General features: G+C 42.3%; 2 protein-coding genes across 2 annotated transcripts; both read left to right on the forward strand.

Annotated features, from left to right (window-relative positions):
* The first annotated feature begins 3,233 nt into the window (after positions 1-3,233).
* INTS15 (integrator complex subunit 15) lies at positions 3,234-8,845 on the forward strand. The gene is made up of 7 exons (XM_075179437.1): positions 3,234-3,352; positions 3,686-3,884; positions 4,157-4,378; positions 5,342-5,507; positions 5,962-6,447; positions 7,031-7,070; positions 8,319-8,845. Exons 2-7 carry the CDS (start codon positions 3,693-3,695, stop codon positions 8,617-8,619), a joined length of 1,407 nt encoding a protein of 468 aa, XP_075035538.1. The 5' UTR covers positions 3,234-3,352; positions 3,686-3,692; the 3' UTR covers positions 8,620-8,845.
* A 5,497-nt stretch (positions 8,846-14,342) lies between these two features.
* On the forward strand, positions 14,343-24,994 carry NAA60 (N-alpha-acetyltransferase 60, NatF catalytic subunit). Its single transcript, XM_075179438.1, has 8 exons — positions 14,343-14,543; positions 15,898-15,981; positions 17,487-17,602; positions 17,687-17,816; positions 17,908-18,004; positions 19,880-20,114; positions 21,509-21,670; positions 22,598-24,994. Exons 3-7 carry the CDS (start codon positions 17,493-17,495, stop codon positions 21,663-21,665), a joined length of 729 nt encoding a protein of 242 aa, XP_075035539.1. The 5' UTR covers positions 14,343-14,543; positions 15,898-15,981; positions 17,487-17,492; the 3' UTR covers positions 21,666-21,670; positions 22,598-24,994.
* The last annotated feature ends 207 nt before the right edge of the window (positions 24,995-25,201 follow it).

Genomic DNA, 25,201 nt, shown 5'->3' on the forward strand with positions numbered 1-25,201 from the left:
CTACACTTCAAAGGGCCTCGTGCCCTGCTACGCTGCAAGGGCCTCATGCCTTGCTACGCTCCAAGGGCCTCACACATGTACTGACCACACAAGTATTGACCACACGAGTAATGACCACACCAGTACTGACCACACCAGTACTGACCATACCAATACTGACCACGTCAGTACTGACCATACCAATACTGCCCACGTCAGTACTGACCACACCAGTACTGACCACACCAATACTGACCATGCCAGTACTAACCAAACCAGTACTGATCACATAAATACTGACCACACCAATGCTGACCACACCAATACTGACCACACAAGTAATGACCACACCAATACTAACCATACCAGTACTGACCACACTAATACTGACCATACCAGTACTGACCACACAAGTAATGACCACACCAGTACTGAACACACCAATACGGAATGTTTTTTTTTAAAAACTAATGACCGGAGAACAATTACCCTGATTTTTGTCACTCCGATCTACAAAGTTCAAAATAGTGCTAGGAAACATCTTAAAAAGCCATACTCTGACTTAGATTGTAATGTAGTTCTCCTTGCAGCCTGCTACACATCAGGGGTGGCATTAGTGGCCCTCTAACCTTTCAAAGGGCTGTACACTACACTTAAGGCTGAATTTACTAAATGGCGGGTTTGAAAAAGTGGAGATGTTGCCTATAGCAACCAATCAGATTCTCTCTGTCATTTATTTAGTACATTCTACAAAATGACAGCTAGAATCTGATTAGTTGCTATAGGCAACATCTCCACTTTTTCAAACCCGCAGTTTAGTAAATCTAGCCCTTAGTCTTTGTAATAAGTTACAACACATTTAATCAAAGAAAAAGACACAAGACACAAGTTCTCAATGGGATTAAGGTCTGGGGAGTTTCCTGGCCTTGGACCCAGAATTTCGATGTTTTGATCCCAAAGCCATTTAATTGTCACTTTTGCCTTATGACAAGGTGCTCAATCATGCTGGAAAAGGCATTGTTCATCACCAACTGTTCTTGGATGGTTGGGAGAAGTTGCTCTTGGAGGATGTTTTGGTACCATTCTTTATTCATGGCTGTGTTCTTAGGCAAAATTGTGAGTGAGCCCACTGCCTTGGCTGAGAAGCAACCCCACACATGAATGGTCTCAGGATGCTTTACTGTTGGCATGACACAGGACTGATGGTAGCACTTACCTTTTCTTCTCCGGTCAAGCATTTTTCCAGATGCCCCGAACAATCTGAAAGGGGAATCATCAGAGAAAATGACTTTACCCCAGTCCTCAGCAGTCCAATCCCTGTACATTTTGCAGAATATCAGTCTGTCCCTAATGTTTTTCCTGCAGAGAAGTGGCTTCTTTGCTGGCCTTCTTGACACCAGGCCATTCTCCAAAAGTTTTCGCCTCACTGTGCGTGCAGTTGCACTCACACCTGCCTGCTGCCATTCCTGAGCGAGCTCTGCACTGGTGGTGCCCCGATTCCGCAGCTGAATCAACTTTAGGAGACGGTCCTGGCACTTGCTGGACGTTATTAGGCGCCCTGAAGCCTTCTTCACAACTATTGAACCTCTCTCCTTAAAGTTCTTGATGATTCGATAAATGGTTGATTTACGTGCAATTTTATTAGCAGCAATATCCTTCCTGTGAAACCTTTTTTGTGCAAATCAATGATGACAGCATGTGTTTCCTTGCAGGTAACCATGGTTTGAACAGAGGAAGAACAATGATTTCAAGCACCACCCTCCTTTTAAAGCTTCCAGAATGTTATTCTAACTCAATCAGCATGACAGAGTGCTCTCCAGCCTTGTCCTCATCAACACTTTCATCTGTGTTACCCAGAGAATCACTTACCTGATGTCAGTTGGTCCTTTTGTGGCAGGGCTAAAATGCAGTGGAAAAGTTGTTTTTAGGATGAAGTTCATTGTCATGGCAAAGAGGGACTTAGAAATTAATTGCAATTCATCTGATCAGTCTTTGTGACATTCTGGAATATATGCAAATTGCCATTATAAAAACTGAGGTAGCAGACTTTGAGAAAAATAATATTTGTGTCATTCTCAAAACTTTTGTCCATGACTGTATGTGTCATGTTATTTTATCTTTTTATATACCTTAGGTATTGTCACATTTTCATATTGTCATATTCAATTCCATTTAATATCATCTTTGTCTTATGAATGATCTCATGTGCTAATTAAGCTTGGATATTCTAGGTGCTACATAACTGAAAAAAAACCAGAATTGTTTGGTTTACAAACTTTGGTTAATTTAATTTGAATTGTAGTGGGTTAAAAGTTAGGGATAACCAATGAACTCCCATAAAGTGTTAGCTATTAAATCAAATCTTGATTTGATTTGAGTTACGGACAAAGTTAACAAGTGTGAGATAATATTTTTTGGGTTATTAATACTTTTTAGACAAACAACGTGGTTTGCTGTGATTAGCCCTTTGCCACACACTCATCACTCAGGCTTTGGTAAGTGCTGTATGTGATACTCAGGGTAGGGCAATCACATCAACAAGCCTCATCCACCCAAGTAAACTGTAAAACTCAGTGGAAAAAAAAAAGGTATTTTCAACATGCCCCTGCCAACATTGAAGGTAAGTGCTTCACTACCTCCAACTAATTTGGGAATCTTTGTTGCCAAACGTTCTATATAAAATATATATATAATGCACAGAAACGTTTGGTTGTATTTGCAGGTGTACTTTGCTCAGTGGATGCATCTAAACAGGTCATGCACAGCAGATCATGAAGCACTAGAACCTCCATCATGTTATTTTTAATGTACTTGTATATAATGCGCTTATTTCATTTTAAGTACTCTTTTATAAGAAGTGGTAGGGTCCAAATAATAAGCACAATATTCTTATTTATTTATTGTGCAGTTGGTCAAAACTGAAAAATAGGGACGAATTGATATTCCCAGGTATAAACTGCAAACAAAAAGGCACTACTAGCACCTAACATTCATCGTTATTGGGTAATCTGGGACATCTTCCACATTTGAGGAATTTCCACTTTTACAACAACTGTGTTTACAGTAACATTAATCTCTGCGGAGTCAATCATCACAGTGCAGGTAAAACACTCTCCAGTTTCCCATCTTCATATTAGGCAGTGTATATCAACGTGACAATGTCTGCTTACTTTTAAATAAAGTTGTTTTTGAAAAAGAAAAAAAAAATTATAAAAAAAAACTTGCCATCGATTGAATAAACTGGATCGAGGCTTGGATTAGCCCCGCCCACTGTAGGATACGGTGGCCGGGTGGGGATGTCTTGGGTTTTGCAGGCCCCGTTGTAATCGTGTGTGGTTCCTGTGAGCAGGAAGAGTCCGGTCCTGGGTGGAAGGTGATTATTAAACGGCTTTATTCTGATATGTGTATAATAGTGTACAGAGCTGTATTGCTTGTGGATAACCCGAGGTGCCTGGTAATCATGCTATGGGGGAGATGGTTTCATAGCCATGTATTTATGTTATCATTAATAATTTACTTATTTAATCTGCACATAATTTTTAAGCATTTTGTAGATTTTATGCAGTTGTTGAATTACATGTCAAAGGATGCAGGCTGGCAGGGTATGCTTGGACTTGTAGTCCCACAGCAATCGCTGTACCACAGATTTCCCAAAATTGACCTTATGGCATGTGTGTAAACTAAGCTGTCTGCTCTTTTTTGACAGGGACACGATGAGTGACATTCGCCATTCTCTCCTGCGTCGTGATGCCCTCAGCGCAGCCAAGGAGCTGCTTTATCACCTGGACATCTATTTCAGCAGCCAGCTTCAGAGCGCCCCGGTGCCGCTGGTCGAGAAAGGGCCCATCGAATTGCTTGAAGAGTTTGTCTTCCAAGTCCTCAAGGAGCGGGGGACTCATGGCAAGGTGCCTGCATGTTCTGTTCTACTAAGACATTGTGATGGTCATCTGTACACAGGGAGCAGAATCATTTATACAATTATTTTGTTATATGTGTCACATTTCCCTGCTAGAACAACAACAAATTATTCTATTGAACAAACAAAGACCCTTCAGTTTCTTTTCAGAACATAGTTACAATATTGTAGTGCAAAGTCAAAATGACTGAATGGGCTAATAAGTATAAGTAGAAGTACGTGCCCCAATAATTAACTAGCTGCATGTTTCTCCTTTTTTAGCGTCTTACTGACATGCAAGAACTGCAGTTGCTGGAGATACTTTGCAACTACTTCCAGGAGCAAAGCAAGGAGCCAGTCCGTCAGGTCATCTTTTCCTCGCTCTTCAGCCCACAGGGCAATAAAGCAGATGAGCAGCGTATGGCTCTGCTGGGGAAGCTGACGTCTATGGCGGTGGCAGTGTGTCGGGTACCTGTGCTGGAATGTGCCGCTTCATGGCTGCAGGTACAGAGAGTAACTGGTAAACGGTCGACTTTCATGAAATACAATCTAATGCTATATAATTATTTACAGAATCTTATTGTTCGTAGGTAAATACCGGCCTTTTAATTTAATTTCAAATAATATGTATATTGAGTGATTGCTGCGTCTGATGAATTTAAGTTTCACTTGGATATGTAGAGTTTGGGGGACTGCAGATAAGTCAGATTGTGGGAGACGTTTCAAAGGGAGTAATTGTTATTCAATTGAATCAATATTCAATTGTTAGCGAGTTTCGAAGTTCGAGCGCGTTAAGTCATTTTTTTGCTATTTTTCCTTATTTTCGAGTGCGGAAACCTCTCCCGAAATTCTAATTTATTTATTTTTTGTTACCGAAACGGTGTTATCGCGCTCCAACCGTTTGTCAATGTTAAAGTATAGGCTGTTTTTTAACGCTGATTGTGAAACAGGCAAATCTGTTGTTTCATCTCGCACCTCCTTGGTCTGCTCAAAGAAATTTTTTTTTTATTAAGTTAAGAAAAATATACATTGTTGCTTGCAGTGCTGGGGCCCTTCTTGATTGCAGTGTGGGGACCCATTCTCTTGTGCAGTGCTGGGGCCATTCTTGATTGCAGTGTGGGGGCCCATTCTCTTGTGCAGTGCTGGGGCCCTTCTTGATTGAATTAATTTGCATTAATTTTTTATACTAAAATGACTGCCTTAACCACTCCTCATTTCAAACTCACTAGGGCCAATAATAGAGCACGAGGGGGTGGATGCAATATTAACAATTGAATTGAGCGTTTTTTTTCACCCGTCTCGCTAACAATTGAATATGCCCCATTATGTCTCGAGGGTAAAACAGACATTGGAGAGCTCTACATTTTGAGCTGTTGATTTTAGTAGTTGTTAATGAGCTTTATGTTGCTTTGTGAAGTTATGTGAGGTAGTTGACTCTGTTCTGTATTCTTCTTATGTTAATGCCAGCGCACGCCAGCTGTGTACTGTGTTCGTTTGGCCAAAGCACTGGTGGATGACTACTGTGGCCTAGTTCCAGGCTCTATTCAGACGTTAAAGCAGATCTTCAGTGTCAGCCCTCGTTTCTGCTGTCAGTTCATCACTGCAGTTGCTGCACTGTATGACATGTCCTCAGGTGAGTGACAATCTGTCTCTTTATAGTTGTTGTGTTTCCATCATGGTCAGTGTTCTCTTGTTTTCTAAAGAGGAGAAAATGTTTAGCTGTTGTACACAAGTCTCTACAGTCATCTAGTTTTATCTGACACACATTATGCATAATGGACCTTTTTAATGTCGGGAGCAAATTTGCAACCTTTGGCAAAACCAAGTTGCTCTGCAGAGAGGCAAACTTACACGTGCGTACCAATTTTAGAGTTATTTCTTTTTTATTTTCTTTGTTCCTAACTAAAGGATATATCAATACTGTCTCCAGTTGTTTCTACTATATATTTTTAATTACCAGGTTTCACAGAGACCAGTATAATTACTATGACTATACTTCATTAACCATTGCTGTTCCAAAGTGAGAAGCATAAAATGATTACAAAAATATATCTTTCCAAACAAGTCTCTGTTCTAATATATTGCAGAGGATCTTCTCCCCCCTCATAATCTCCTGGAAATGATTGTAACCTGGATTTTCGAGGATCCCCGTCTCATTCTGATCACTTTCCTCAACACTCCCATCACCGCCAACCTGCCCATCGGCTTCTTGGACTTCTCGCCACTAATGAGCCTGGTGCGGTGGTGCGTGATAGCCCCCCTGGCTTACAGACGCAAGCAGAAGGCGGCTGGTGGTGGGGTGACTGGAGACAATCAAAGCCTTTACTCCAAGCTACACTTGAGTGTACTGCAGGGCCTTATGGTCCTCCAGACTCACCTGACCGAGAAAAACTTATATGGGCGACTGGCGCTAGTGCTGTTTGAGCAGTTGGTACCTCTAGTCGAAGAGCTGGGACAACTCTGTGAGGAGCTTAACCCACTGAATGCCGAGCAAGAGATGGAGCTGGCGTTGGATCGGCTGGCACAGGCGCTACAAGTCTCCATGGCCACAGGAGCGTTACTTTGCACCCGTGGTGAGTATTGGATCAGACCTAAAGGAAATGTTCAAAACTCAGAAGGTTCTAATGGATGTGCAGATTTCCAATATAGTTGTAGCAAGCAAGCAAGCCATTCGTGAGTGAGCGATGTCCTGGGACGTCACTGTTTTTATTCAATTGATTTGTGTCCGAGTCAATAGGGCAGACTCCCTTGTGGCTCCAGAAAGATGTATCCATAGAGGTTTTGTCCGCCCATTGCGGCTCTCAGGAGTACACACAAGCTTGGGTAACATATTTAATGTTTAGAAGTCACCAGTTATCACTCTTCTTTACTGACTATTGTTTTCCAAAGACAATGTTGACTTTTATATGAGAAAGCCAACCATCATTCTTCAGTAAGATGTGCTGTCTAAAAATAAAGTAGTTAAAAGGAATAATTTAAGGAAAGCTCTACTATGAAGAGCTGCAGTGGGAATCTGCTGTTTAGTGCAACCCTGCACAGTGAACTTTTCTTAAAAAGTTCAGTACTACCATAATTTCCAGAGACACTAGAGTGTACAATGGGACTTAGCCATGACATTTGTGATTTCATTGTTACTATAATGTATTTTTCTTTCAGATGACCTCAGGACCCTCTGTGCAAGGCTCCCCCATAATAAGTGAGTGCTTTCTATATACTGTATTTATTTGATTAAAATGAAATGGACCATCACATGTAAAGTGAGTTTAAACATCACATGCTTCCAGTGAAAGAAGACAAGATATATATTCAAACTTGCATCAGTTCAGATGTTTGGTATTGTATGTAACATTGTTATATACCCCACATCACGTTCCTTTATCCGATATTTTAGGTCCCAAAATACTTCTTGTAATATCCTTCAATATGCTTACACACAGGACATGTGATTATGTATAGGACAAATATCTCCCAGTGACCAAACCCAATAGTACTAAGAAGAGCCTGAAGCTTTTAAATATTTACTTGTGAATGTTTCTAGTAGCTTTTATGTAAAATCATTTATGGCTAAGGTTAAGCAGGAAGTATACATTTTAAGGAGAGCAAAACAAAAAAAAAAAAGTTTGCTCCTAGACAAACCAAGTTACAATGCAAGGGGAGCAAATTAGTTTATTATTTTGCGTGTAAGGAAAATACTGGCTGCTTTTTCTTGTAGCACACAAATATTTGATAGTTTATTTGTACACTGACATTTAAAGTGTGTCTAGGGAATGCCGTATTCCACCTATAAATCTGTCCCCACATTTTATTTTTACCCTCCCCTCCAATGCAACATAGTTTTGCCCAGATGCAAAGTTACTCCTTTTATATGCTTCGCTCTCCTTCATGTCTCGGGCACTTTGTGTCTATATCTATTGAAAACCCAGTCACCTTAACGTGTAAGAAATATATCATTTTTTTATTTTTATTTTTTTTAGTTAGTATATATTATAAATTGTTATACTATAGATGTAATTTCTCACCTGTATTCCCCTTCATGTTCTCTATCGTGTTTTATTGCATAGCTACAGATTTATCAGCTAAAAAACATTTTTGCTCCTGAACTGCTCTCTACTCCAATAGCAGATCCATGGTTCCCCCATGCCTGGTACACTTGGTATTTGGGAGATACTACCCTTTCTAGCACCAGCTGTCCCATGATCCTCCAAGCTCAGCTGGTGTAAATTGACCATTTCAACGTTATGGGTCGGAAGCTGGTTAGAGGATTCTACTAGTTGGGGTGGACTTGAAGGGATTTATTTATTTTTTTGTAACCTGGCTTTTTCATTTAATGACAGGGCTATTGACCCATATAATAGTAACTTTGTTTTTTTCTTGTAGATCACTGCAGAGTAATGCTCAATTAACCCTCATTATTTTTTGTGTTTTTATTTTTTTATTCCCCCAGCCTAATGCAGTTGGTGGTATCTGGCCCAGTTCAGCCGCAGCCTGCTCATCCCACTTTGACTCCTACGTACTACCCTCACATTCATACGCCACCTCTTGGTTACCCCACACTTCCTGCTCATGCAGCACTGCCCGCACATACATCATTGCCTGCCCATGCAGCTCTGCCTACACACACATCTCTGCCAGCTCACGCAGCACTCCCTACACATGCCGCTCTTCCCGCGCACCCGTCTTTACCAGGTCATCCTGTGCAGACGTTCATGCCGGGCATGGCCTTTCCTTATCGCCCGATGCGTTGACTTCATCTGCAATGTTACAGAGAGAGACTTTCATTGTCACAGAGCTGCAAGAGGACTGCAGGACCCAGAGAAGCTTCAGGGATCAACAGAACACTGTTATTCCTGGATAACAAGGACATCATCACAATACAGGGAGGGCAGGGTTTATTAGCTTAATATGGAGATGGTTCCACTGTTTAGGTCACTCTAATTGTTTTTCCATTAATAATGAGCGCCTCAGACATCACCAGGTTCTCTGTTGTTATTGTACAACTTTACGGACAGATGGAGTTGTCAAAGAAAAATAAATCGGGGCTCTCTTGTGACCTGGTTTGGCGTGGGGAGAGCATTTCCTCCAGCTCATGCTTGATACGCTATGTTGTCTTGTGCCTTTCTCCTAAGCACACAGCAGGAGAGCTGACCTGGGGACAAGATCTATTCTTACAAAGTGACTTGACTTGTGTGTCAAATTATCCTGACTGTGCTATTCCTGCTCCTGAGTTGGCTTCCACTGTGCCAGTAGATAGTCATCTGCTAGCTGGCACAATATGCTGGGACTTGTAGTTCCACAACACCTGGCGAGCCGCAGGTTTGCCAGACTAGCACTAGTCCTTACACCTTTCCTGCTGTGTCGTTAAGAGGAAGGCATTCCCAGGAAATGGCTTTTTGCATAAAGAGCATGCTGACTTAAATGCCTTTTTTTGGAGGGGGGGGGGGGGGGGGGGGTCTTGTACCTGATTCTTTGGACTCTGGGGTATATTTGCTAAGCTGTGGGTTTGAAAAAGTGGAGATGTTGCCTATAGCAACCAATCAGATTATAGCTGTCATGGTATAGACTCTGTAGAGTGCACTAGCTAAATGATAGCTAGAATCTGATTGGTTGCTATAGGCAACATCTCCACTTTTTCAAACCCGCAGTTTAGTAAATATACCCCTATGTATGTAAAGCTATAAAATTTAATTGGAGAACCTCTCTTTGCTTGATTACCATGGATTAGTGCTATTAACAGAATAACTGTTCAGCTTCCTACCTGTACAGGCAGCAAATAGGATAGTATTAATGTTCTACCGCCTAATGTGTGCTGTATTACATTTTTAGGAATTTGTTGCCTACCAGGCAGGTGACATAACACGATCTACTAATAAGGAGCTGTGACAGAGTAGGAAATAACGGCACCCATAGAAGATGGCTTCACACAGAAGCACTTAGCCTCCACCTGTAGAACATTTGCCATATGTGTCTTGGACTAACTCCATCTGTATGGGCTGGCAATCCTTTTTGAATATCCTCTGCAGTACTGACTGTAGTTTGAGGGGGGAGGGGGAAGATATTTGCCAAGAAATTATATCTTGAATTCAGAATCCATTTTGTTTCAGTATATTTGTATTATGATTTGTTTTTCTGATGTAATTTAAGGGTTTTCCGAGCTGTAATTGAGTTATGGCTGCACTTAAGGAGAAGCAGAGATGTACTAAAGTTCCTGTAATCTTGGGGCCAGGCCTGTTTGTAATATATATACATAAGTAACATCCAGATGGCAGACAGAACGTGTCACTAGTGAGCGATGGGAATCTTGGACATGGAAATCCCTTTGATAACCTATTTGATTGACAGGCTTTTCTAAATTTAAGATTCTGATTTTAAAAGTAATTTTTAGGAGATACCCTTTTTAAAATGACACAAGCACGCTGAACTAAGAGCAGCTACTGTGTTTATATTTTTGTGTATATTTTTTTTAAAGAAAATGTGATAATTAAATAATAAAGAAAAGTATTTGCCAGCACAGCACAAAATATATTTTTCCTCAGGCCCTCTGCAAATATCTGAACAATATACTATAGGTGCCTGTATTAAGGTGAACTACATGTTATAAACACCTGCGTTTATATTCAGCCCTGTGCTGAAGGATATAGAGCAACCTTTTATTGCCAGTGCGCCTTCCAGCTGAAACATCCAAGTGTGCCATATATAGATATACACACATTTTTATTCAAAGGATAGGGCATTTAAAAAGGTAAACAAAGATTAAAAAAATGTTTCATCTGTTATTGTCATTCAGAGATGGCAAAAAAAAGAAGGGGTTACCGCCAACAATAGCAGTATTATACCCAGAGGTAACCCTCTGAAGAAAAAGCCCATACAATTTATTAAAGGAAGGTTGTGCTTACCCGCCAGTCTCAGGTTCAGTTATGTGGCGCTGGATGCGGTTTTGCCTTGGTCGTTTACCTCCTTGGCAGCTAACAACACTGCCTACCACATTCAGGAGAGGAGAAGTGGAAGACAAGGGGGTAGAAGGTGCAATAGCACTGTGGGTTGTGGGCGCACATATGACTAAAGGGGAAATAAATGGGATGGAGGGGACAAGGGAGACATGCACACAAAGAGAGAAAGGGACAGGCAGTCCTAATATAAGACATACACACAAACGGGGCACACGTAGGCAGGGACCCAGGGCCGTAACGGGCTGGGCGACCGCCCAAGGCGTAACGCTAAAGGGAGGCGCAATTTCGGAATATTTTAGGTTAATTCGGTTAAAATTGAGCGCTAGGGGGAGCAGCATTTTTCTTTCTCGCCCCAGGCGCTAGAATTCTAAGTTTACGGCTCTGCAGGGGCCAGAGGCAGACATTGGGAGGAAAAAATGGAGACAGAAAAAGTCAGGGTTGCAATGCAGATGGGAGAGCTAATTAACTTGGATCAGGTGCCACTTTTACAGTGCACAGAGTCTGAAGGGAGAAGAAGGGACACAGCCGGACGCTAGATGTTGCACTGCAGTATCTACAGTCCAAATGGAAAGTACTTGTTCCCCCAGAGAGACTGGCGGTGGAAGCTCAGAGCTACCGAAAACAACGCGCCCCCTTAATGTCTGGTTGTGACCATGGGGTTGGTGTGCCAGTGAAAACCGCTCTGCGTGCCACGTCTGGAACGCATGCCGGGGGTTGCTGACCCCTGAAATAGAGGGTAGTGATGCAAATCTCAGTGCTTATAGACTGGCACTTAAGATACAAACGTAAGATACAAAAATTTGTAATATTTGCCAATTTTGATCAATATATATTTATGATTATTTCACTGGGATATGAGTACCAATTAAAAAAAAAAATTGGTAGAAAGTGGCTTTAAATAAGTAAAGTTTAAGAAAACTGAACTCAAATGAGAGCAACTGGAGCCTTGTCAGAGTTAGAGAAACTTATAGTCAAGCTGAGCATGTGAACATTAACAACCAAAACGTTACCAGAGCCACCTGCAATATAAACATCTACAAAATAGAGAAGGTGTGTGAAATGCACCTCCTTATGAAATGAAATTCATATGTCTGACTGGTTTTCTTCACCAATTGTGTTCAGATTTCATTATAGAACCATATTATGCTGCTTTTACAGAAATTAGTGGGTTCTGTAGATTGACTTTATATGAAAAGAAGCAGAATAGGTGGTCCATATCTTTAGCACATGGTTGCCTCCTGAATTAGGGGGATACCTTATGGATAATATGGCAATTTTCTTGCAAGGGAGAGCATCTTCCTATAAGGTGGATGTGGTATGATCATGCAAAGTGCATCATCAAACCCCACCTACATCAATGACAACTGAGTGGGCAGGGATGTTATTAGTGTAATGATGCAAATGGTATCAAGTTACGTCAATTTATATTATACCTTCCCTCGGCACTGTGGTGGAACTACTGCCACTGCAGGTGGTACGGGCATTATAAGGCCTGGCAAAGCTAGGTAACTCTCCCAAAGCAACACTCTGCTCTCAGGAGATCAGAGTGGGTGTCTCTACTGAGCATATTTGGGTGAGGCAACAGTAGGGGTTTTACTGCACACTCTCCGGTACCATGCTTGCTGGAGTGGCATGACTGGGTTCTCCTCCAAATTTTGCAATGGGGCCTGGAGAAGCAGTGGTTTACTTCAGTATTTTCCTGCAGGAAGCTATGAAAGTAGCCAAATATGCTTTAACACAACAAAAAAATATAAATGATGACCTAGGTCGGCATGTCCTTTGTGAACTGTGAGTGAAAGTCACAAGTGAATTCTTCTATTAGGATATAATGCATGCCTAGGTGGGCTGGGACTGAGCTCTGGAACTACATATTGAAACATTTTCTCTTAGGACTGAAGTATTCGGGAGCTGGAATATTTAGCTATTTAATAGTGTTCACCAGCTGCATATGTCTGCCACAGGTTTGGTGTGACCTTGCGGCCCAAGAATAGCTTGCAGTTTCCTATTAGCAGGCAGTGTCGCACCCTCCTAGACTGAGGTTGTGTAGCATTGGAAAAATCCACTGGTGCAAAAACAATTTCATCTTGTGATTAATGGAAGTCTGAACACCATTGAAGAGATACCAGTGGTTTCATAACACAAATGCATTGTGGGACTATTGTCTTAGAATGTGTAAATTGCCACAGCATTACTGCCTGTATACATTGGTCTTTGCTGGTGCCACCTGGTTTTCTTAGGACAGACCCATTTTTTTATTTTAAACACTTGGATCCTTACAATGTGTTTTATTCCATAATTTGGACTTCATGCAAACACATTAAGTGGCAATAGGTTCCTTTAAAAGTTTTACTTTATTATACCGTTCAACATTGCCACTGGGCAAATCGGGACATACTGACAAAAGGCGGGTATGGTCTGGCCATACGGAGAACACCTTTATTAGGTTAGGGCTGTGCGAGAGGGCTGACAACCTTAAGGGGGAGCAGAAAGATGAATATTTTAGGTTCATTTGGTTCGTTTTTGCCCCAGGTGCTAAAATTTGGCTCTGGTCAGCGTCATACCCAGGGGAGGCGGAGGTAGTGTGCACTTCTTTCTTTGTGCAGCTCTTTTGAAGACTAGGGGCTAGGTTTACTAAACTGCAGGTTTGGAAAAGTGGAGATGTTGCCTATAGCAACCAATCAGATCCTAGCTTTCATTTATTTAGTACATTCTACACAATGACCGCTAGAGTCTGATTGGTTGCTATAGGCAACATCTCCACTTTTTCAAACCCGCAGTTTAGTAAATATACCTAGAAGGCAGGGCCGTAACTAGGGCTGTGCAACAGGGGGCGACCGCCCAGGGCGCAACGCTGAAGGGGGGCGCAATTTAGGAATATTTTAGGTTAATTTGGTTAAAATTGAGGGTTTAGGGGGGCGGCATTTGTCTTTCTCGCCGAGGGCGCTAGAATTCTAAGTTACAGCTCTGCTAGAAGGACACACTTGCATTAGTCTCTGTAAAGCACTATGTGATATTGCACTATGTGATATTTAGGCGCTATATAAAGGATAATACACAAATACGCTTTATTTGTGACCTAATATAAAGCATTTTTCTGGAGTGAATGGATTGTGCAAACTGTAGGTCACATGAGAGTATCTTGTTTTTTTATTTCAAAATCACTTTATTGCATGTACTGATCGTTTGTAGCCTACTCTGCACGTGACAGGTATATAAACTGATTTACTAAAGTGGTTTCATTGGATTTGATCGTCGAGGAAGATGTTCTCAGGCAAACTTGCTCTTTTCAATGCACCTGACAGCAAGGTGTAGCCTATATTTGGGTAAACCACCAGCACTAACAACTTCACAAGGGTATTTCGCAAACGAGCGGCCATAAACCTATTTATAACCGTCCCCCTCAGCCAGCAACGCTTACTACGCATGCGCACACAGCCGTCCCCACCAGCCAGCCCGCTTACTACGCATGCGCACACAGCCGTCCCCACCATCCAGTCCGCTTACTGCGCATGCGCGCGCGCAGGGATCGCTTTTGTTGCTATGGAGACGGTGACGGGCCCGCGCCCAGCAGCTGGGATGCTCGCGCCCGCGGCAAGGAAATAGCTGTCCTCGCGAGTTCCTGCGTCGGTGACAGCAAAACAACGGGGTTACCGGAAGTACCGGGGGGGAGGCCGTTCCCGGGACTGCAGCGGCAGACACAGCACCCAGCGGAGGATAAAGGGGTAACTACTGATATCTGTGTATGTGGGGGGTAGATCAGGTGCAGGAGGTGTGGGGGGGCCCTGGTCATACACTGATCAGTGCTGGTAACTGCTTCTGTCACCCCCTTATATGGTTATTACTTATAGTGACACCCAGCACAGAGTAATATGACATACTACACTATGATATATGATACAGGGACACGTAACCTCTGGTGTGCAATAGGATCCTGTCATCAGTCAGCACCAGTTGGGAATAATACACCTGCACTAGTAAGTTATGCTCCATTACCTGCCGTATCCTGTGTCCACCAGTCCTAATAATGGCTAAGATCACAGATCTGATTTATGAGCAGATCATCCAATATTGCTCTAATTGTAGTTCCCTATATTGAGAGGTTCCTTACACTGTGCATGAACCTCCTTTTTTCTATATGTTGTACAGTTGCAGTAAGTTGGAACAGTTATTTAATTGATCTTAAATGTCTAAAACGGAAATACAAGTTGGCTTATAGCCAATAGTTTCCATTACTTGACATGTTTGCCATTGTTTCTATATTTGCTTAAGCTGGGTACACACTATACTGTTTTCGTCCAATAATCGGCTCAAACAGCCGACATACGACCGCTCGTTCAAAAGTCAGGTCAGTGTGTGCAGTGACACGATGGTCGAAAGTCTGCCCAAATGGACGATTGTCGCCTCATTTGGTTGGCCGTACCGTTAAATATTTTCGTTCCAATCTCGTTTCAGCTGTGTAGTGTGTATAAACTTCCGTCCGATCCACAACAGTGAGTACGTAATTACAATCATTGCTCACGACAACATGGCTGTAAAAAGTCGCTAAAGGGACGTCCGCTCTTCCCTTTATCGTCCTAAACAAGGCTAGTGTGTATGCAGTCCATGGACCGAGCGATCGGAACATCGATCGCATGTAAAATCACTCGGCATAAAAAGTTGGTTGAAATTTCTGTAGTGTGTACCCAGCATTAGTGTAAGCCAGGCCAGGCTAACAAAGTATTGTGAAACTATAAGTCCCAGCATGCCCTCAGAGCTATCAGCTGTGAGGGCATGCTGAAAGCTAATAATAATAATAATCTACAGTATGCAATCTCCCTACATTTCTAAACTTCCCTTGGTAATGTCATATTTCCAAATACTACTGACCACATAAACATGAAGACCAGTGATGAAATGGCACTGGGATTTGTCAGTCACATCATACCATAGGAACCAATAACTGTTGCCTACAATAGACTGGTACTGTAGTGTAGTATATGACTTGGATATTGTTTCCACTGATCAACAAAGTAAAATTAGGGCCAGTATCTTCTAATATAAATGCCAGCTTTATTTTCTTACTTTATTTGTCTCTAGCTCATGGAGTCTCTGTAAACAGTGTTGGAGCTCAGGGCTCAGTCGGGGAAAGCTGATCTGAGACCAGTCTGCTCCGGAAACAAGGTGAGGTCTCTGGGATTCAGATGATTAACCTTGTATTTCCATTTTGGTACAGAATATAAGATATTATTGTTTTCTGGATTCACAGCGTGTGTTTGATCATAGAAGTGCTACAGAGCACTGTTCCAGCGTCTAAGGTCCAGGAATTGCTTCTGTCTCCTGGCCAGGCTATAGAAGGCAGTGTCTGGGTGCACTATAAGGGTTGTTTGTGTGTGTAGATAAACAAGCATGTTATTTTTTCCTGGTGGCTCAATATACAGGAGACTACAAGATGACTGGCATTATACATGTGTGTCTGGGTTAGGTTGGTCCCAGGGTATAGCTGGCACTGTTGACTAGGTGGAGGGTATGGGGGGCTGCTCTTGGGCTCAGTACGATTGTGAACTGTTGTCTATGCACAGGGGACAATGACTCTTTTATTACTATTTTACTTGATACTATACAGGAATAACACTCACTATTTTGTCTGACCATACCTGCTTATAAGTCTAAATTACCTCACATTTTCTGGGCAAAATACAGATTCCAGTGTTCTGACATTAACTTCTTCATAAGTAACTTCCTGGTGTGCTTTGTGTTTTGAACCAAGTACATTCTAAATCAGGGTTACCACTTAATCTTTTTCTTCCTTCCAACACATGTTTTCTATTAACTGTTTAAGGTGGTTTCCAGGGTAATGGGAAGAGTAGCACAATGTTTGGGTTCCTCTCCCTTTTCCTTTAGCTATAAAGTGGATAGGGTAGAAACTTCCACCAGTATATATTCATCTGAGGGAATTTAGGGGTTGTTTGAAAACCCCAATAATGCCACACTGCCACCTACTTGTAAAAGGTTACTAACACGTGCTTCTTCCCCCCTAAGCTCCATGGGCTGCTTCATGTTTCCTAGTGCATATCTGCTCTTCTCACAACACCCTGAAACCTGGGGCTGTGTGATGCTGCAAAGTTGGGTATGAGCAGGAGGACCAATCAGAAGTCGCAACTGAGAGATTATGGCTTATGATTTCTCTTCCAGCTCACACTCCATGTCCTCCCCTTATCCCAGGGTTCGTAGGAGCAGACCCCAGGGCTGCATAAAGTAAAATGTATGTGGTAGTGGAGCTTTAAACACTTGGTGGTATATTTACTAAACTGCGCGATTGAAAAAGTGGGGATGTTGCCTATAGCAACCAATCAGATTCTAGCTTTCATTTATTTAGTACATTCTACAAAATGACAGCTAGAATCTGATTGGTCGCTATAGGCAACATCTCTACTTTTTGAAACCCGCAGTTTAGTAAATATTACCCCTTGGTCTTTTCTGACACAGTTTGACAATGGCAAGCTGTGTTGTAGCAAAAACCTAGGCCATGTTATACAACCTGCAGGCGGTGATAGATCTCAAGGTTACAAACCATTACTAATCAGTTTTGATATGGTATTAGACTGACTTATTGTTATATTTCTGTTCATAAAGTTTATAGTTTTCAATTTTTAGTGCTGATTGCCCCTCCCCCCTCTCTTTGTCAGGTGTGAATGAGCGAGGAAGAGCCCCCCCCTGCTCTCGCTGACACTGTTCTGCGTTTCCTTTGCCATGATGACATAGACACAGTGAAGGAACTATGTGCCGACTGGTTCCCCATCGAGTAAGTCCTATTCAGGGGTGAGTTACACTGTGCCAATAGTATACATGGAAAATCGCCTGTGTAATCACTTGTGTTCAACCACAGGTACCCAGATTCCTGGTACAGAGACATCACATCGAACAAGAAATTCTTCTCCCTGGCAGCCACATACCATGGGCAGATAGTGGGCATGATAGTGGCAGAAATAAAAAGCAGGACCAAAGTGCACAAGGAGGTGAGTAAAAGCTCAGTATTATGCTATCCCCGTAGGCGGCCTGTCATTCTGGTAGTGCAGAACCTGGACGTGTTATGTGTTTCTGTTTTAGGATGGGGACATCTTGGCATCCAGTTTCTCGAGCGACACACAAGTGGCGTACATTCTGAGTCTTGGTGTGGTGAAAGAATACCGGAAACACGGGATTGGTGAGGGGCAAGATTTCATGATTGCTTTAACATTACCAGCAGATTAGTACCGTGTTACATACACACGACTGGACAAATGCAAAACCGTGCAGCTTCATGTGTACACTGCAAGGTGGACTAGTCATTTTTCCACTAGGGACTAATACTGGTCTGGTCAACCTGTAGCTCTCCAGGTGTTGTGAAACTACAAGCCCCAGCATGCATTGCCAGGTGAAACCCAGACTATAGCTGAGAGGACATGCTGGGACTTGTAGTTTCACAACAGCTGGAGAGCCACAGGTTGGCCAGGCCTGGACTAATACATGCTTCTTTGGTGATTACATCCCTGATTAGAGTCATGATGTGATACAAGGTGGGAACCGGGTGTGACATGACAGGCAGCTTTTATCATCGGTGTGCTTGTGCGTTTAAGCACAGGAAACCACTGGCCATGTAGTGTGACAACACCACATTATGTTACTGTGCAGAATACACTTTTGCTTCTTCAGAAGCAGTTTTCGCTTTTCTGTTTTTGCACTTATTTTTTGTCTATGAAACCTGCAATAGTAACACAGTTTCACTCCATACCTCCCCTACCTGCTCTTTTCCTCTATTCCCTCACTTAGCAACTTTACCATACAATGATTGCAGCAGGGTGCACGTGATATTTGGATGGGTACACGTTGTCATTAGATTATGTGGTAGACACTTCTCTGTATGGAGTATTACAAAAGCTTATTTTACATGGTTTATTGTGTTTATCTGATGATATTTCTCCAACCTCATTATTTAGTGGTAAGTTGTTGGGCTTAGTGGTTAGCACTTCTGCCTCACATCGCTGGGGTCATGAGTTCGATTCCCGACCATGGTCTTATCTGTGTGGAGTTTGTATGTTCTTCCCGTGTTTGTGTGGGTTTCCTCCCACTCCAAAAACATACTAGTAGTTTATTTGACTGCTACTAAATTGGCCTTAGTCTCTCTCGGTCTGTGTGTGTATGTTGGGGAATTTAGATTGTAAGCTCCAATGGGGCAGGGACTGATGTGAATGAGTTCTCTGTACAGCACGGAATTAGTGGCAATATATAAATAAATAGATCAATAATATCATTAATAAGTAAGAAGGAGAGAAACATCTCTTCATTTTATTAGTTTTGGTTTTTTGATGTCTAGAAATTTAAGTTATTGAACCTTTTTACAGATATTTTTAATACAGCATCAGCCCAAACTTCCAGCAAGTTATGACTTTTAATGAGAATGTCCCGCAATTTACACCATAGAATGTAATGTAACTGCTTCTATTCTGGCTTCCCAGATAAACTTCAACTGCTGACCTCCCATAAACCTATGTTGATCCCTCCCTGCAATATTTAGTAATGTATGCAGGTTTCTGCTGTCTCCTTTTTGGTCTGCAGGGTTCAGTAGGTTCTGCAAATATACTGTGAAGTATCCAGAATGTTAGAGAGAGCACAAGATTGTACTGTACCCATGTTAAATGTTATGATCAGTGTACAGCATGACTTGTCAAGGAAACACCCATGAAATACAACACATACATTATAGATGCTATTTTAATTTTACACTTTTCTGTGGTTATCAACAACTTTCCGTAAGAAAAAAAAGAAAATAATTTTGTGGTTTTACAGTATAAGAATATCTTTCCTTCTGCTGAGATAAATGCAGGTACTTCCAATGCATTATGATATCACGCATCCTCCCAGTAACCACCTTGATGATAGCCAAAAGGAATTTGTTTTTAGTGTTGACAAGAAGTGTCCAAGGACGGTCTTTTCATTTAAGAAGCTGCTTTATAGAAGATGGTACATAGTACAGTTCCTTTTTCCGATTATGCATGGGATAGGTGTGACTCCTTGCCCTGACTTCTAGCTCTCCTCTCAGGTTCCCTACTGCTGGAAAGTTTGAAGAGTCATATCTCCAGCACGGCCCAGGACCTCTGCAAAGCGCTGTACCTGCATGTCCTGACCACCAACAGCAGCGCCATCCGCTTCTACGAGAACCGCCACTTCTATCAGCACCACTATCTGCCATATTATTACTCCATCCGCGGGGTGCTGCAAGATGCCTACACTTACGTCTTATACCTCAACGGAGGGCACCCGCCCTGGACAGTGATATATCCTTCACTGGGCACCATCCGTAACTGGCTGCAGAAGTGGTGGTTATTTATATATGGGGGAAGTATTCAGTTCAGGTTTGTAATGTGACTTTTTTAAACCCCAGATCGGTTCTCTCCTAACAAATGGCAAAAAAAAATGTAAAATCAAATTAATTTAAGCAAAAACAGTGTATGTTATTGATGTTTCCAGATTTATAAATGGATCTAATTGCCCTAGAGGCAGCTGTTTTTGTAGAGCTCCTCCTGTATTTACTACACCAGAGAAAATGCTAGAGCAACCTGCCCCACAGTCGTGTAATATTTGTAGAGCTGTACAAGAACATGATGTCTAGATCGCACATCCCACAGGATGATGAGATGATGTGGTTGGTGTGATCACTGAATCAAACATTGGCTGATGACCGCACAATAAACTCACTCAGGGATACACTGTGGTTAAGATAATGGAAATATAGATGCATTCTGGGGATGTTGTGGTTGGTAATGTCTTTGGGTTTCCTCTTAAGGCACTCCTCTTCTCTGACCCCTCTTTCTATATCCAAGAAGGCTTTAGTAATTATTTTTGGATAGTGTTTACTCCTGAACCTCTCAATGAAGATTTGAAACTGCGCCTCAAAAGTCACTACACAGAGTACATTGGTGTCTCAATTGACTAAACAGAATATTAACCACTTCCTATTGACTACTGCAAAAATCCAGATGCCTGTTCATATGTACCAGTTTAAATAATGTTCTAGCAATTCTGCTGCCTCTTTCCCTGCCTAAGAAAAATCTCTTTAAATTGTTTTCAATGAAACTATAATCTTTGCCAATCATTTATTGACCATCTAAATGGCACTTTTTTTTTATTTTTTATTTATGATATATTTGGGTGATACTTGCAGAAGCATTGATGTCTGTAAAGCTTCACACAGTGGACTAGCTCTCTAGCCGAGATGGAGAGATCTACATCGCAGTGTGAGTGAGACTCTGTGTATACGCTGTATCATACTATGTTACTTTGGTGTTTCATTCATTGATCACATCTTGCAGCCTGTAAAATTATACATCCTGTTTCTGCACAGATCTGTGTTACACTATAGTGGGTCGTCCTCCCCTAAGGTTAGTCTTCGGGTTATTGTCTCAGGGACAGGACTACTTTTACATGGAGGAGCTGCCCACAGCATTATAGGGAGAAAAGGTGAAACTCGCCCACACGCTTTGTACCTGTCCATACAGCTAGATCAAGTAAGCGATTACATCAGATACACCTTAACATTAAACATTTAACAGAGAGAGGTGTCTTTACAGGAGTGTTTGGAGGATTTCTTTCCTGTTTTAAGTGTCATTCTATGATTAAGTTATAAACCTTTGATTGGAGGTGGCTCATGTTTTCCTTAACCTCTCTGCACGGACTACCTGCAGCACTTGGGCTCTGCGCTGGCTGGCCTCAGCCCATGCTCACTCCCGCAGAGGATATACCGCCAGGCTCACACACTGCTGCGCAGTCTGATACCTTGGTCTGGCATCTCGGCAAAGAGTGGCATTGAGTACAGTCGCACCATGTGACCCAGGTATTATTATTATTATTATTAATTATTTGGCGCCACAAGGTTTGCGCAGTGCCGTACAAAATACAAAAGCAATAGACCAAAACAGTACAGGGTACAGCAGTATAGAGCAAAACGAGTAAAACCAAGACTCCAGATGCTTCAAACAGCAAGTACATTGATGTTGGAGAAGAAATGATAAAGAGACAGAAGGGAAGAGGGCCCTGCTCATAAGAGCTTACATACTAAAGGGAGGAGAACAAGGGTGGTGAAAGTTAGGTTGATGGTTGATAGGCTTTGAGGAACAGATGGGTTTTGAGAGCCCGTTTGAATGTGCTCAGATTAGGGGACAGACGGATGGAGCAAGGGAGGTCGTTCCAGTGAGGGGGGGGCAGCACGGGAGAAGTCTTGAATTGTGGCGTGGAGAGGCAACGGTCATTGGCTGAACGCAGGGAACGGGCGGGAGTGTTTTGGAGAGGAGGTTAGCGATATAAGGGCAGTGGAATGGGAGAGGGCCTTTTAGGTGACCGGTGAGGAGTTTAAAGAGGATTCTGGAGGGGAAAAGGGAGCCAGTGTAGAGCAAGAGCAGCATGAAAGAAAGATGAGTCTCGCTGCCGCAGTAAGAATGGGTGAAGGGGAGCAAGATGGGAGTGAGGGAGGCCCGTAAGGAGAAGGTTGCAGTAAACGAGGATGGACATTATGAGAGCTTGGATAATGGGTATCTCTGATTTACCACCATGTGGTGAGGAATCTAATTTACATGATCTGTACTCGCCAGGCACCTGCTCCTAGTGAGTTGATGAGCTGCATTCCCTTGAATATTCATTTAGCTTGCAAAATGGCTGCCTCCGTTGTGTGTTGACAACTGAATGTCTGCTGTGGAGAAGCAATTTTCCTCTGGAAACGCTGACAAATGTACACATGGATCTTCTCCCTCTGTCTCCCCCACAGGTGTTGGCCACAGAACTGCAGCTGGCGGTCTTAGGACATCACACTCTGCTCCGCACATCTCCATGATAGGACACTGATTACTTTCCTTAGAGAAGTAACGCTATCACATGGCTTCCATCACAGGATACAGGGTCTCTTATTCCATCAACTCGTAGCAGCGCAGGATCTGCTATACACCTGTGCACAATATTCACAAGAACCTATGATGGGATCTTCCTCTACTGTTTCCATTCTGTCTGGCTGCTGCTTTACCCCCTGGTCCCTCAATAAGCCTTTTTATTTAAGGAAGATCCCATTCTCTCCAGTGACGCAGGAAGCAGCCTACCTTCTGCCCTATTTTGTAGCCTGGAGCTGCTTGTGCTTTTATAAATGCATATAATTTTTTTTTAATTATTATTATTTTTCATTACACCTGCGTTGGTGTTGGGAGTCGGGGTCACCATGTTTCTCTTCTCAGAACACCGCTTACCTGTTTTCTAGGGGAAACAAACAGCAAGTACTGTTCCAGGCTCATGGATGGGGTGACGACAAGGGCCTCACAGCACTATGCATAATGTTTATGAGGACTCTGCTATGTAGAGAACAGAATTCCCTTCCCATCAGTGTCTTCCCTTTGTGTTCTGCAGCACAGGGTCTGACCAATATACCTGTACAATGCTGGTATCCGCTCCCGGTGCACAGTTTATATGTCTACTTAGGAATGTGGGATGGGTACAACAGGTTTTCTTTTACGTCTTTTTTTTTCTTTAATGATTTGTTTGGGCCAAGAGATGGGCCCCAATTATATGCGTGAACACGTGTTAGGAATGTCCTGATTTTGGGTCAGGTGCCAAGATTTTAAAGTGCATCTCCACTCGGCGGGGGCAGCCATGTTTGTGTTGAACCAATGTTTATCAAGCCACTTGGACCCAGTGTTGTCATTAATGAATTGACTTTCTCATAAATATTGGTCCTTCGAATGGCTGCTTTTGCTGGGTGCAGGCAACTGGTGTAGCTTAATCAAGCCCTGGTTTCTGGTAAATTCCATAGGATTCTGCTTTTACTGTAATGTACATATAATCACACATGAAACTCACTTGATTTCCCCTCCCACCCAGTTATATGGTAATCTTAGGACTCTGTTTGCACTCTGTGTATGTGTGTGTGTACAATATGTGTACACTTGTAGATTTATACATACGGTCTATTGTGTAAAGTATATATGTGTATGATTGCAGTGTGGAAGCAGGATATTATTGACCTTGTCCATTGGATAATGTTGACATTTATTTTTGTCTGGAAGGGCTTTGCAAAGGGATCTTACAGAACATTTCAAACATGATTTTAACCCTTTATCTGTGATGAAATAATAATAAAAACATATATAGACAACGACTTCTACCAGTGGCACCAACATATGTATTAATAGTGACTTCACACAGTCCACATTCCCTAACGGTTAGGTTATAATAATCTCCATTATCTGCTCTATGGTTTTTGTTCTTTTGTTTTTTAGGATACTCTTTATAAGAATGTTCTGATGTTATGTTCTGCTTCTGTTCACCTGTTGTGAGTTCCTTGTTTCCTGGAGGTGCCAGCTGCCAGCCTACCTACTTGGTAGTTACACCCCTGCAATAAAAAACGCTGGTCCTGCAGTGAGGACGACTGTTCCTGTTGGTAGAAGACTCGTTGATTGACGTTGCCCAGCTCTGCTTCTTTGTCCTGCCCAGCAGCAGATGAGGGCAGAGGTGTAGATAATGGTGCCAGTGCTGACCCTTAAGTTACTTTACCAACCAGACTTGTTTCTGGGGCTGGGTAGCCCCTGTCCCAGCACATCACTAAGCTACCCAGCAGTTTACTTGCCCTGAATATAACCCATGTGGCTTTTCATTTGTACCAAGTACCTGGGCTATGTTGACCATATAAAAAATTTTACTGTGTCGATGACACAGATTTATTGTTTATATTAATATACCAAATGTAAAGCTGCATTTAATCACTTATTATTGCTGTACTCCTGCCCTGGAGCCCCAGGGGCAGCTCTGGCGTCTCACAGCCCCAGTTTTCCGTTATACTGCAGAGGGGGTGTGTCGGTGGGAGGACCAATCGGAAGCCACAATCACAGAGATTGGACCTCTCACTCCCCCCACAGTCATTTTAAAGAAGCAGACTTAAATGTTCTAATGCAGCTTTCAATCAGAAATATGCAGTATATTCACTCACAATACCAAGCCTGTGTCCCTCTGATGTACCTGCGTGTATAGATGTCTGTTTGAGTATATGTATGGATGAGCTTTGTGTCTACTCTCCTTGGGTTGCATTTAGCTACACACTTGCACCGGTCATTGTGAATCCTTTGGATGTTTTCTATTTATGAAAAGGTGTTGTAAAATAATAAAATATTCTAGAATCATTGCACATGGTCTTCTCCCTCTGCTGCTTGGTCATTGTTAATCCTGACACTGGCTCTGATAAGTGGGTTGCATCATTATTTGCTTCTATGTAAATGAGTTTGCACAGTTGGGTTGTTGGATAACTGTTGGCTGGTGATAGTGGACTTTGCACACAGTTGGAAACATCTCAATAGGGCCAGAAGAGCTCTCATTCACTGTGTAGGATCCTGGT

This window comes from Mixophyes fleayi, chromosome 7, assembly GCF_038048845.1.
Source record: "Mixophyes fleayi isolate aMixFle1 chromosome 7, aMixFle1.hap1, whole genome shotgun sequence".
NCBI lineage: Eukaryota > Metazoa > Chordata > Amphibia > Anura > Limnodynastidae > Mixophyes > Mixophyes fleayi.